The following is a 12,974-nucleotide window of genomic DNA, read 5'->3' as shown; positions in this document are numbered from 1 at the left end:
CTGGCTGGCGGCGGAGGTCGGCCGCCTGAAGGAGCAGGGGCCGCCGCGCTCGGCCGGCAGCTGCAGCCCCGAGGTGCAGCGGCTGAGGGCCGAGAACGAGAAGCTGCGCTACCGCCTCCTGCACCTGCGCCGCAGCCTGGCGGCCGAGCTGGCCCGGGCAGCGCCGGCGGAGCCCCCAGCCGGCGGCGAGGTAGCGCTCGGGGCGCGCCGGGCCGGGCCGGGCCGGGCAGCGGAGGGGTTCGCGGCGGCGGGCCGCGGTCCTGCGTCCTGAGCGAGGCCGCTGCCGACGGTCCCAGCCCGTTCGCAACCTGCTTTCACTGCGCCTTGGGCCGTTTAAACCGCGCAGGGTGTTGCTGGGAGCACCAGGTGGTGGTGGTTGGAGTAGGAATGTTGGGAAAAGGGTGTCAGAAGGCTGCGCGGTCAGCGGCCTGCCCGGGGCCGCTGGCCGCCGAGGTGGTGCTCTAAATGACATCCCTATGTGCTGAGGCACGTCCCCTCGTGGGCTGAAAGGGTCTTTTTGGCATGATGCTGGGCTGACCTGGTTTGTTTTGTTTCAGGGATTGCTGCGGAAGGTCTCAAAAGCATAGTGATATACTTAATGTTATTGTTTTTAGACAGTCTCCAGTGGAAGTCCAACTGTTGCATTGAATCAAAATAAAGAGGAGAAGGAAAGTGAAGTCAGTGGACACAGAAGTGATGTAAGTGGTTTGTTATTATTAACTAATATCTCATAAGTAAAGGAGGAGTATTGTTTGGCTAGGTTCAGGAAAGAGGTTGAAATCTGAAATACTTTGCTGTATTTTGAAATCCCAGATTTTGGGAAGAAGGCTTTCTATAGCTTGCGTATTGAAAAAAAAATAAATCTGTATTATCTACAAGCTTCATCATGCATCCCTAAATCTCTACTTTTTATGTAACAGCAGTATATGGGCTTTTGGGAAAAAAGGGTCAGGATCCCATGCTTCCTAAAGACAGCAGCATTTCTCAAATAGTTAAGCAGTGTGCACAATGACTGACCGAAAGAGGATGTTGGCAGTAGTAGCTGTATTTGATAGATCTTAATTCACTTTATGCTAGATTAAAGGAAACTTGCCCTGAACTATCTTGAGTTACTTGGATTTGATGCTCTGTGGGGACTGGTAGAGGTGAGGTCTCATTGGAATGACCCGAACTTCCCGTGATGTCAACCAAAGAAAACTCGTGCAGGAATATGGGCATCCCTCTGAGGTCAAGCTTACAAAGCCATTCAGGCCCAGATGGATGAAGGTGCATTGGAATATTGGAAAGTCACTATAAAACAGCAAGCTGGATGTGACTATCCTCTGTATAATTATTTACAAATGCTTTGCTGTATGTTTGTGTAAATTCTAATACACTGAATTCTGGTGTCAGTTGGAACCTCTAAGAATGTATTGGGACTGTAGACCCCTTTGTTCAATTTCTCTAGCAAGTAATTTTTGACTACTGTATATGATTTCATTTATTTGTTATAACTACAGCATGAGCCAAGCTTCATAGAAGACAGACTGAAGCTTTATGAAGCACTGAAGAAAGAACATGATGCCTTGCTAGCTTACAGAGCAGCCAACCAGAGCAAGCCCATCAAAATTATTCTGACAGATGGAAAGACAGTGGAAGGGGAATCATGGAAAACCACACCATATCAATTAGCTGTAGGAATCAGGTAACTTGCGGGTTGAAGGAGTTGTGCTTTTGGGGTGGGAAACACAATAATTAGTGAGACTGCTGGAAATTAAGAGAGGTGTAAAGGTTTGGGAGTTACTGGCTAACTGTAGAAACTTAGAGTCGATCTCCAGCATTTAAAACAGTTGAATGAAATCTCAAGTCCTCAAATGCTTATGCTTTAAAAGTAGAAAAATGTTTAAAAACGAAAACAAACAAAAAAAATAAAAAACACAGAAACCAAAATTCAAGGTATTTAGGTGCTTCAAGACTTGGGTGGGGTCTCAGGGTTTAGAAACATAACCGTTTTTGCTAATCTGAACCTAAATATTTTGTCCTCATCATTTGTGTTCCTTAGTCAAGGGTTGGCTTCAAATGCAGTCATAGCCAAAGTGAATGGTGAACTGTGGGACCTGGATCGTCCACTGGAGGGAGATTGTACTGTGGAGCTGCTTACGTTTGATGATGAAGAAGCACAAGCTGTATGTAAACATTTATTGTTTTTAACTTTATTAAAAGAATTAATGACTTGAAATTGTTTGCAGCATTATGGCTTTTAAATCTTGAATTAAAAATACCAAAAAAAGCTATTGAAGTCATGATTTGACAAAGATGATTAGATATAAATTACTTGTAATCTACAGGTGAAATGAATCTTACTGTTCTTTTCCTTCCTCTTGTACATAAACAGGTGATTTCTCAACTGAGATTCAGATTTTGTACATAATGTCTAGATCTGTCTGCTAACTTGAAATAGTTTAATGCCTTCTAAGATGCATGTTCTCTGGTTTGAGTGTTTTTGAAGATCAGACACTGAAGTGAGGTTGTCTGAGAGTTTTCTAAAAAAATATCCAATATCCCATTTGAGTCATAAATGAAGCTTATACTGAAAATGAAACTCCATGTTTCGGCAATATTTATTAGAAACTCAAGTAGGTGTATCTTGCTCAATTAAATTAGAAATATGCTTAGTGACATGCCCAGTATTTTTTTGTGGGTTTCAGATGCTACTCTGTGTTTAACTTTATACGCTAGAATTAGACTTCAATTTATCAACAATTATTCATGTGATTAAGTTTGCTCAAGGCATTTATGAGCCTTTAAGGCTCATTCAGACCTTTAAAGTGGTCTGAATTAATAGGGAGTTAGAACATATGGCAGTTATTGATCTATGAAGCTTTTGACTCCCATCTTCTGACATTACACGTAATGTGGTTTACAATCTTGTCAATAAACGTCTTGTATGTGAACAACAGCAACTTAATTGGCTATATTGCCTTGGATGTGGTTAATACTGCATAAACTTTTAACTGACCAGGAAGTGACTTGTAAATGAACAGCATACATTTAGTATGGTGACTGAGTTGTATAGAGGTACAACCATGTTTCAGACTGAAATAACATGAGGCTTTAATGCTACAGCTGCCAGTGTATGGTTGAAGTAGCAATTACCACATTAATAAATGTCCAATAAACATTTAGCATAGTTAAAAATGAGAACAGAAAATTGGTATAATTCTCACAGAATTTAAACAGCATTGATTCCAGTGTTTTTCCCATCTGCAGCCATGCTTCTGTTTTGGTTTTTGTTTTCAATAATATAGTGCCAATGGCTCCATGACATGCTCATCTGATTTGATTTGCAGGTTTATTGGCATTCAAGCGCTCATATTCTTGGAGAGGCCATGGAAGGTTATTACGGGGGCTGCTTGTGCTACGGACCACCAATTGAGAATGGATTTTATTATGACATGTACATTGAAGACAGGTAAAAAATCACTAAGAACTTTAACACTCGGTGTTGAAGCGCCGTACTAAAGGGTTTTTTTTTTGTTTTGTTTTGTTTTACTTCATAATGTGTCTGCATATTAAAAGTAAAATCACGTGCTTCTAGTATGGCTTAAAACTAACAGGTTAGTCCTTTTCCAAGTACAGGGGTGTGTAGTGTCTAGAGGGAGAAACAGTGTGTAGATACATATGTTTGTGTATGTACGTAAATTCAAGAGCGGTGTTCAGACACCTGCTGCTTAACACGTGCAGTTGTTGAATGCTCTATGAAAAAAATGTAGAGTGCTTGAGTAAAACTTTCTCAAGTTCATGACAGTTTCCTTGAAGAACCACGTGATTTTGGTTTAAATGTGACATAGTCACTTGCAGAAATGGCACATAAGCACGTAACTCGTATTGGTGTTTACTGCTTGTCTAATCCTTGTGCGCAGCTTTACAATTCTGTTTTTTCCTGGTTTATCTCCCTGTAGTCAGGGAGAATGCTAAATCTGCATCAGCTGATAAACTAGCTCTTGCAGGAGGGCTTAGCTTTTTTGTGTGTGTGTCTTTTCTTCCCTTAAATCATATATACTTGAACCTAACTGGTCTTCCCGACACTTAAACAAATCAAAGAATATTTTGGGGTGATTTCAGTGACATAGTTCAGGGCAAAATCATTTGTGTTTTGGAAGTTAGTGTCTAAAAGTACAGTTAAATATAAGAAGCTAAGACAATATTGTGGCAAATGACAACATACCCCATGTTTTTCAAATGAGACCACTGGAAAGTGGTCACATTTATGATGTGAATATCAAAATAATTAACTTGTATTTGTTTTGCCTTCCTCTGTTTAGAGGTGTATCCAGTACTGAATTCCCAGCACTAGAGAACCGCTGTAAAAATATCATAAAAGAGAAACAGGCTTTTGAAAGGCTGGAAGTCAAAAAGGAGATCCTATTAGACATGTTTAAGGTAAATCTTTGGAGTAGCTGTGGTTCTAGTACAATGATATTTTAAAATGTAACTTTTATAAAATACTGCATTTGACTAACTCATCAGAACACTACCTCTCTGGTAAAACAAAGAAAAACTGTAGCATCCTATTGCTCTTCTATTCCTCTCAAGTGTTCAGGAGGTTTTCAAGCAATAATAAAACAATTTATTGTTGCAAAAAAAACACCTTAAGCTCAATGAGATTACAGAGTGATTTGTACTCAAAAGGAGTACATTCTGTCTCGTTATCTTGCAGAGGTGAGTCAAAAGAAAGCTTTGGTACATAGTCCTCCATTTGGGTAGGGTGAATATTACCAGTCTCACTGTACTGTGTTTTAATTGACTCTCAGAAGCGCTTTGAGGTGTTCAGGTGCTAATCACCATGTTTAACATGCTGTCAGGGAAATGAAGATATTTGGTCTCTTTCCCCTTTTTTAATAACTCTTCTGAAAGGATATTGAGTGTTTGCATATATGCATGTGACTTTTTAGTTGTGATTGTCTTTTACTGATGTGCTCGCATTATTAATACATAATTTTAGAATAGAGTTTTAGTAGCTGTTATAATGTTGTTCCTGACTTCTTGTGTTTCCCCACACAGTATAACAAGTTTAAGTGTCGTATACTTAATGAGAAGGTGAACACACCAACCACCACAGTATACAGGTAAACAAAATAAATTAAAAGCTATTACAAAAAATTATACAGTTAAGTATATTGCATTTAAATTGAGAGGAGAGTAAGTTATTTTCTCTTTTTCAATTTCTATACTTCCATAATTAGGACTTTACAAATAATATTCTTACTTATGTAAATTTAGATCTCTTCCTTCTCTGCTAGGACAGATCAGGTCTCCATTGATGGGCAAATAGCAAATCTACATCTCACTGTTTGCCCCATTGATAAAAATATTAAAATAAGTTACCACTGAAATTGAACCACTGGATGTCATTAGTGACTGCATTTTAAAATGTTGGACTGTTCTGAAATAAACACATTCTTTTGATGTATAGATGTGGTCCACTGATCGATCTCTGCAGGGGTCCCCATGTGAGACACACTGGAAAAATTAAGGCCCTTAAAATATTTAAGGTAAGTTTAAATTAGTCGTGTTTAAAATCTTAACTACAATAAGTTGGTCGGTTGATTTATTTATATATTTTCCTGAAGTGATTATGCCAGTGTCCTTTTGTTTCCTTTGCTTATTTTGAAAATGTGGTAAAGCTAATGTGGCAGTACTGCTTTATGGCTGTTAGTATCTTCAGCACCATGGTATTTTCACAATAAATCAATATAAAATAAAATCAATAGTATTTTGACCTTGTAAGATGGAGTCTTTCATGTACGGGAGGCAAAGGGGGTACTGGCAGACTGTTAAGTGCTGCTGTTTAAAAATGGCATTGCTGGCAGGAAATTTGTAGTTTCAATTACTTGCAGATGTTAATTTCGGTAATGTTAGACAGACCTCCTGGAACATTCATCATACTTGCTTCTGCTGGCTTTCTAACTCAAGCCTATGGAACTCGTGAGTTACAGGGGTTTGGTGTTGGACTGTCAGACAGCTAGGATGTAACTGTGAGAGAGTTACTTGCATTCTGTCGTTCGTGTTCCCCTTTTGCATTATGCTTTGAACTTAAACAAGTGCTGGCTCCTGTGTGTAGTTCTTTTTTTTTTTTTTTTTTTTTTTAGAAGATACAATGTGAGACGATAAAACATGACATGATGTGAGTTAAAATATGGTATCTAAGTAGGATAAGTATGACCTGACCAGTGACTCTTGTTTATGCTTTCTGCATTAGGTATGCTGACTAAAAGGTGTTGGAAGCTTCTCTAATGTAAACATCTGCTGGTTGACTGCATATAATTTTCTTCCCAAGTTAAAAAGCTAGCATTTGAATGCATTAGTGTTTATTCCTCCTCTTGCTAATATATTACATATCTTAAATGATGGGTTTTGTGCATCAGAATTCCTCTACCTACTGGGAAGGAAAAGCTGACATGGAAACTCTGCAGAGAATCTATGGAATATCCTTCCCTGATAATAAAATGATGAAGGAATGGGAAAAATTCCAGGAAGAAGCTAGAAGCCGGGATCATAGGAAAATTGGAAAGGTATACTATTAATTTCTGTTGCTGGGAGTAATTTCTTGCTGCTGTAGTCTTTCATTTTTGTGAATAAAGTCTCAGTGTGTGAAGTAGTCATTTTCTGCAGTTAATTACTGGAGATATATCTGAAGTGTTACAGAACTCTGTTTTGCTTTTACGTAGGACCAAGAACTCTTCTTCTTTCATGATTTGAGTCCTGGAAGCTGCTTTTTCCTCCCCAGGGGTGCCTTTCTTTATAACACACTCACAGATTTCATACGAGTAAGTATATACAGATTTAATTTCAAACAAGTTTAATACTGATTGTTGATCTTAAGTGATAAGCTATTCATAATGCTGAGCTGTCCTCAGAAAGAGACACATCTATGTATGTAAACATATGTCAGGTTTTCACTAAGATTATACAGCTCTAACATTTTTCAGAAACAGGACATAGGAAAGCATTCTTACCTAACATGCTTTTTCCAGATGTGTGAAACCTACTTGTGCAGTAGTCGTTTACTTTCCCAGGAAACAGCCATCTTAAGAAAACAGTTGAAAAATAAAATAAGTTAAAGAAATCAGGCTTTTGCTTGTAGAAAGCTGTATCATTTAAAACATTTTAAATGTTTTATTTGTTTTATAGGAGGAATACCGTAGACGTAATTTTACTGAAGTTGTATCTCCAAATATCTTCAACAGTAAACTCTGGGAAGCTTCTGGGCACTGGCAGCACTACAGTGAAAATATGTTCTCTTTTGAGATAGAGAAGGAAACTTTTGCCCTTAAGCCGATGAACTGTCCAGGACATTGGTTAGTACTCTGAATTGAAAACCTTATTTTACTGGATTAATCCCTTTTGTAGGGCTGAGGGGAAATCAAGTGGGGTATAAATACATGTTGTTACCTGTGTATGCAGTAGATTACTAAGCAACTAGTAAGTCTGGAGAGCTCCCTGACAGTGTCACAAAGGAGACCAAATGAAATTCTTGTAGGAAGATCTTAGAGTAAGCCTGGACTAAATGAGCTAGGTTTACGTGTGATAATACTAGCCTGTACCAGTAGCAAATACAAATTATGTTGGTTAGAGAGAGACATGGGATATGGTGTGTCAAAAGCAGGTGCAGATTAGCAAGTTGTGATTTTATTCTCACATTTTTTTTCTAGGTGGTCTCTAGCAAGGCTTTCAAAGTACCTTGCTTTCTGCGTTTGCCTGTCTTTTTTGATGAGGATAACCTGAATGAGTAAATGCTTAAAAATGCAAATACTGTGTATGTTGATCATTAATTTCTGTATTATCTTACGTCTTCTATAAGAAAGGTAAAAGCAAGACTACGTTGTGTTCCTTCTAGCTTGATGTTTGCCCATCGCCCACGATCGTGGAGGGAAATGCCTCTTAGACTTGCAGACTTTGGAGTTCTTCACCGAAATGAACTCTCTGGGACTTTAAGTGGCTTAACTCGTGTAAGGCGCTTCCAACAAGATGATGCTCACATCTTTTGCACAATAGAGCAGGTAAAAAAAAAAGGTTATCCCACCTCTCCAACAGAGACTGACATAAAAAAGTAAAAATCCCCAAAGTATCTCCCAAATTCCCCAAAGATTCCCTAAATATTTTCGCTCCAGTTGCGTCAGTTGTGTTTTATAACATAATGCTGCATTTGATGTTTTTGTTAGGTTTAGGTGCTTCCTTCTTAGTCTCATATCTATAATGCATATATATTTTTTTTCCCTTGAGAAGTATGTATTGGGCAAATAAATCCCAAAAGGTAAAACCTTTTCCTTCCCTCATCTTCCCCACTCTTCCAAAAAGAAAACAGCTGCTGATCATGTTTTACTTGCCACAGTATGGCAATTGTTGAATAAATCGTTGAATAAATATTTAATTCACAGTGAAGTCTCCGATCACGCAATTTGGCTCTGGAAGCCTGAGCCTAACAAAAACAATACTTTTCTTTCCGTGGTTTCAAACCAAAGTACCTCGGTTTTCTCTTCTTACTTTGATTTGGTTTGTAGGATGTAATTTTCATATGTGATCATTTCTATTTATTAGCTTCTTACTCTGATTATGAAGAATTCAGAAAATCCAATTATATGTTAATGTAAATAATAGTTTTTTCCTGCATTTTATTTTCAAACTACTTTATTTTGTTTACGTTTAAGATTGAAGAGGAAATTAAAGGCTGTCTTGATTTCTTGAAGTCAGTATATGCTGTCTTTGGCTTTACCTTTCAACTGCATCTTTCAACAAGACCAGAAAAATATCTAGGAGATTTAGAGATTTGGGATCATGCTGAAAAGGTAATTAATATTAAAAAAATAAAATAACATTAATATTTGTGAAAGTGGATAGTAGATATTTAAGTTTTCATGTTGAACAGTGAAATTGTATAAATCAGATGCTGAATATTGTCCTTAACAGAAATGCGTGTTGGAAAACTATAAAACATGTAGGCAGTGTGGCGTTTTTTGTGTTGTTTGTTTGTTAATAAATCTTTTGTTTTTATGATTAGCAACTTCAAAACAGCTTGAATAACTTTGCAGCACCGTGGACGTTGAATCCAGGAGATGGAGCATTTTATGGTCCTAAGGTTAGAGAATCAGTATTTTAATACAACTTTGGGGGATGGACAGGAATACAGACAACGTGTAGACAAAGTGTATCAGGTAACTGTTAATTTGTTTCACAGATTGATATCAAAATCAAAGATGCTATTGGCAGATACCATCAATGCGCTACTATCCAACTTGACTTCCAACTACCCATTCGATTTAATCTTACTTATGTTGGGTGAGTGGTTAAGCTACTTATCTTCCTCTTCAAACTTAAAAAATAAAAACAAAAGATTATCTGTAATTCCCATAAGCTGAAATGTATTAATGCTCTATTGTTCACATAGTTGCCTGCATCTAAGTAACCTGTGTAGTTTATGAGGGGAAACATCTGTGAGAGGACTAAATCATGAACTTGAACGTTTTTTTCACAGTATAGCAGTATAACAATAGCATGCTTTAATTGTAAATGCCATTGATTTTAGGAAAATTTGAAGATCTGTCTTGTCTACCAGTTATCAAGACAACTGATCATGTGGCTCAGTACTCGCTTTCAGCCTAGTCATTGTGTCTCCTTTTAAAACTTTGGAACACGTGCCCATGCCAGTAGCTACCAGCATGATTGTTTTAAGTCACTGTGACTATTGGGTATTCCTTTAGAAACCTAGGTCACTTGAAGTGTGTTATGAAAATGGCAAACTTTACCTAGTATAAATCACTAGCTTTCTTTTTCCATGACTAGTAGAATCAAAACAATTAGTAGGTTTTTGTGTGCATGATCTAAGAGAAGTGTGGTTTTGAACTTTTCTTATTCCTTTTCAGTAAAGATGGTGATGATAAGAAAAGACCAGTGATTATTCACAGAGCTATTCTGGGATCTGTGGAGAGAATGATAGCTATCCTAGCAGAAAATTATGGAGGAAAATGGTATGTGGCACAAATGCAGTTCTAAGAAATGTTTAACAGCATAGCTAGAAAATTTAGATCCTCCCTAATGTCCCATAAATTATAATAATGCAGAATGATTTCCCTAGGGTTTTCTTAAAATTAGGTAAGATAACAAGAAAATAAGTCTAATTTTACGGTCAGAATTGTGTATTGTTCTATTAATAGCTCATGGTTAGAAATTCAGTTTTATGAGACGACAATTGCAATTGAACGTTTGTTCTGCATTTTACTTGTTCCTTTTGTCCTTAGAAATCAAACTGTTGTACTGGCAAAATGCTAAGCATATGTAAAGTAGTTACTAATATAGACATATATTACCCTAGATATGCCAAGAATTTTTTTCGTTAGTAAGTTGTTCTACTTCATCTTGAATTAGCTCTAAAGCTCTCTTCATTAATGGATTGAATGATCAAGGAAGAGTGAATTACCACTTTCAAACACAGAGACTGTCCACCTAGTACTATCAAGTTATATAAAAAATAAAAGTGAAAATTACGTGAAAGTTTGGAATTTTGTTTAAAATTGTGAAATCACAAAGTGAACAGGTCAAATTCTGCCTATGTCATTTACTGGAATCAATTTATTTGCCATTTGATATGAATTGGCAATTATGAAGGTAACTTTCTACAACATCCTTAACTTGCATAAATATTTTTATGAAATAAAGTAATATTGGGGAACATTTCTATGGGTATGAATGAAAATGTAAAATAGAGATTCATATTTTTTTGTCATGCTTGCCAGGCCATTCTGGCTGTCTCCACGGCAGGTCATGGTTGTGCCTGTGGGACCTACTTCTGAAGAGTATGCGCGGCAGGTGAGAGTAGAGCCTTTTGTAGCAAGCAGTTTTAATAGCTCCTTAAATATCTGTCCTAGAACAAAGAGTGAATGCTTTAATAATCTGGAAGTCATTTGGGGGTGAATTTTTCTGTACCATCTAGAACTTGCTTCAACCTGAGAAAGGGGAATATAAGTAAATATTTCGGGTTCTGTAACCGTTACATAACTCATAACTAGTTATGGGAAAAAATATTCTGTGCTACATACCTTACATACTAACAAATATTTCATTATAGAACTGTCTGCTTAATGTAGGGGTAGACATATTCCCAGTGTGTATACTCTTGACTACATTACATTTGAGCAGGGTTATTTTCTACTTGCTCCTCCTCCCCCTTTTTCTTTTAGTGCAAGCATAAATGGTTTTCTTCCTTCCCCTTTCTCCTTTTCTTGATCCTGTGACTGAGTATGCATTTTTGGCATTCAACAGTGTAACTGTCTGAGGAGATAAGCACATGTTTGATACGGATATTATATTGTATTCCTTCTAACAAGGCATTGTTAAGCCTTGAGGTCTTGTCACGTCCTTAAGGGTGTGTGCAGTTTTCTTCAAAAAACATAACTGACTTCATTAAAACAACTATTCGTAACAGGAAAATTAAGCACTTATATGATTTATTGGAAGGATGTATGTTTATTGTAAGGAAGCATGAACAAGATCATGTTGTAGAATATACACTAATGTTAAAGTAATTTTATTTTTTTTTAGGTTTGCAGTGAGTTTTTTGAAGCAGGATTTATGTCAGATGTGGATCTAGATCAGAGCTGCACGTTGAACAAGAAAATTAGAAATGCACAGCTGGCTCAATATAACTTTATCTTAGGTAACTTCGGTATCTTATGTTTCTGAATATCAGTGTTTTAATGTTGAGTATAGAGTTTGCCTTGACTCACTTTGTAAAGTAAGTCATCAGTTTAATATTGTTTTTCATGTGTCTTGCAGTGGTTGGAGAAAAGGAAAAAGCAAATAATGCTGTCAATGTGAGAACAAGAGACAACAAGGTTCATGGAGAAATTTCAGTATCTTCTGCTCTTGAAAAACTCAAGAAGTTTAAGAATTCACATATTCCAAATGCAGAAGAAGAATTCTAATGTTGCTGTTAAGAAAAAATATATATATTAGCTGCCCATGTGAAATAGTGTTGCTTTCCTCCTTTTGCGGCAGTAATGCTCATCTGAAAGAATTTGCAGCTAATGCGTGCACAAAACAAGGAAATGTAGCAATGTTGGTGCTTGAAGAATAGCATGAGAGTACAAATGCAACTGGTAATTCTTAACAATCCTTTGGGATTCCAATCTGTGCTAGTTGCAGAGGTTTTTCTTAAAGTCTTACAGTTCTGTTAAAATATGTTGATTTGACTGTGTAAATGAATCAGAGCTGCACTAATTCAAGCAACAGGAGGCAGGGAAATATACTGGCTGCTGCTACTGCTGCTGAACTACCTCAGTCACATAGCAGTTGCCTAACTGATGTGGCCTGAAATCCAAAGCTTCACCTTTGGGTTTCATTTTTTTTCTAACTCCAAATCATGTCAAATATGTATTTTTGGAGTAGGAGGAAAACAGCTTCTCTGCTGAAAATCTCTGTTGAAAATCTCAGAGAAAGAAGACACCGAATGCGCTGGTGGGCTGTTTGCTGTAAATGTGATTGCCAAGAATGAAGTTGAATTAACCACTATATTGGTGTGTGTTAAGTGCTTTATTTTTGCCTGTGTTTGCTGTTGGTTTGGCTCTTTAAAAACAAGCAAAAAAAAATAAAAAAAAATCACCTTTGGAAAACCTTTGTATGTAATTTATTTGTGTGCTTGCTTGTGATACTGAGTGCTAAAAAGGTATGGGTGCCATAATGTTCATTGTTTTTCATTTTAAGTATGATGGAATATAAACTGGTTATATGTATCTGACTAAATTCTTTATGATTATAAATGACTTTTAAAGTTAGTGCTGCAAGCAATTGATTTTTTTTTTTAGAATTGAGTTTTAACCATTATTTTTTTTCACTATTATATGCCCGTTCTTAGCAACGAGGCTGAGATCTTGCTCAGTATTACTCAGTGATGTAAAGTATGCAACTGTAGTTGATGATTCACATATCACTGAAATGAA

The 12,974-nt window shown here is 37.0% G+C and overlaps 1 protein-coding gene across 1 annotated transcript; it reads left to right on the top strand.

The window, feature by feature from the left end:
* Position 1: 1 nt before the first annotated feature.
* On the top strand, positions 2–12,809 carry TARS3 (threonyl-tRNA synthetase 3; the record flags this gene model as incomplete). The annotated part of the gene is made up of 19 exons (XM_035335931.1): positions 2–190; positions 615–698; positions 1,500–1,684; positions 2,042–2,165; positions 3,330–3,451; positions 4,305–4,422; positions 5,044–5,108; positions 5,456–5,534; positions 6,408–6,554; positions 6,711–6,809; positions 7,174–7,340; positions 7,880–8,042; positions 8,691–8,828; positions 9,041–9,118; positions 9,218–9,318; positions 9,903–10,007; positions 10,773–10,845; positions 11,578–11,692; positions 11,812–12,809. Coding segments are annotated over 19 exons (2,301 nt in total), but the record flags the coding sequence as incomplete, so codon positions are not given.
* Positions 12,810–12,974: the final 165 nt, after the last annotated feature.

This window comes from Oxyura jamaicensis, chromosome 10, assembly GCF_011077185.1.
Source record: "Oxyura jamaicensis isolate SHBP4307 breed ruddy duck chromosome 10, BPBGC_Ojam_1.0, whole genome shotgun sequence".
NCBI classification, from domain to species: Eukaryota; Metazoa; Chordata; class Aves; order Anseriformes; family Anatidae; genus Oxyura; species Oxyura jamaicensis.
Note: the sequence above shows the minus strand (reverse complement) of the source record. Positions and strands in the feature narration are given on the sequence as shown.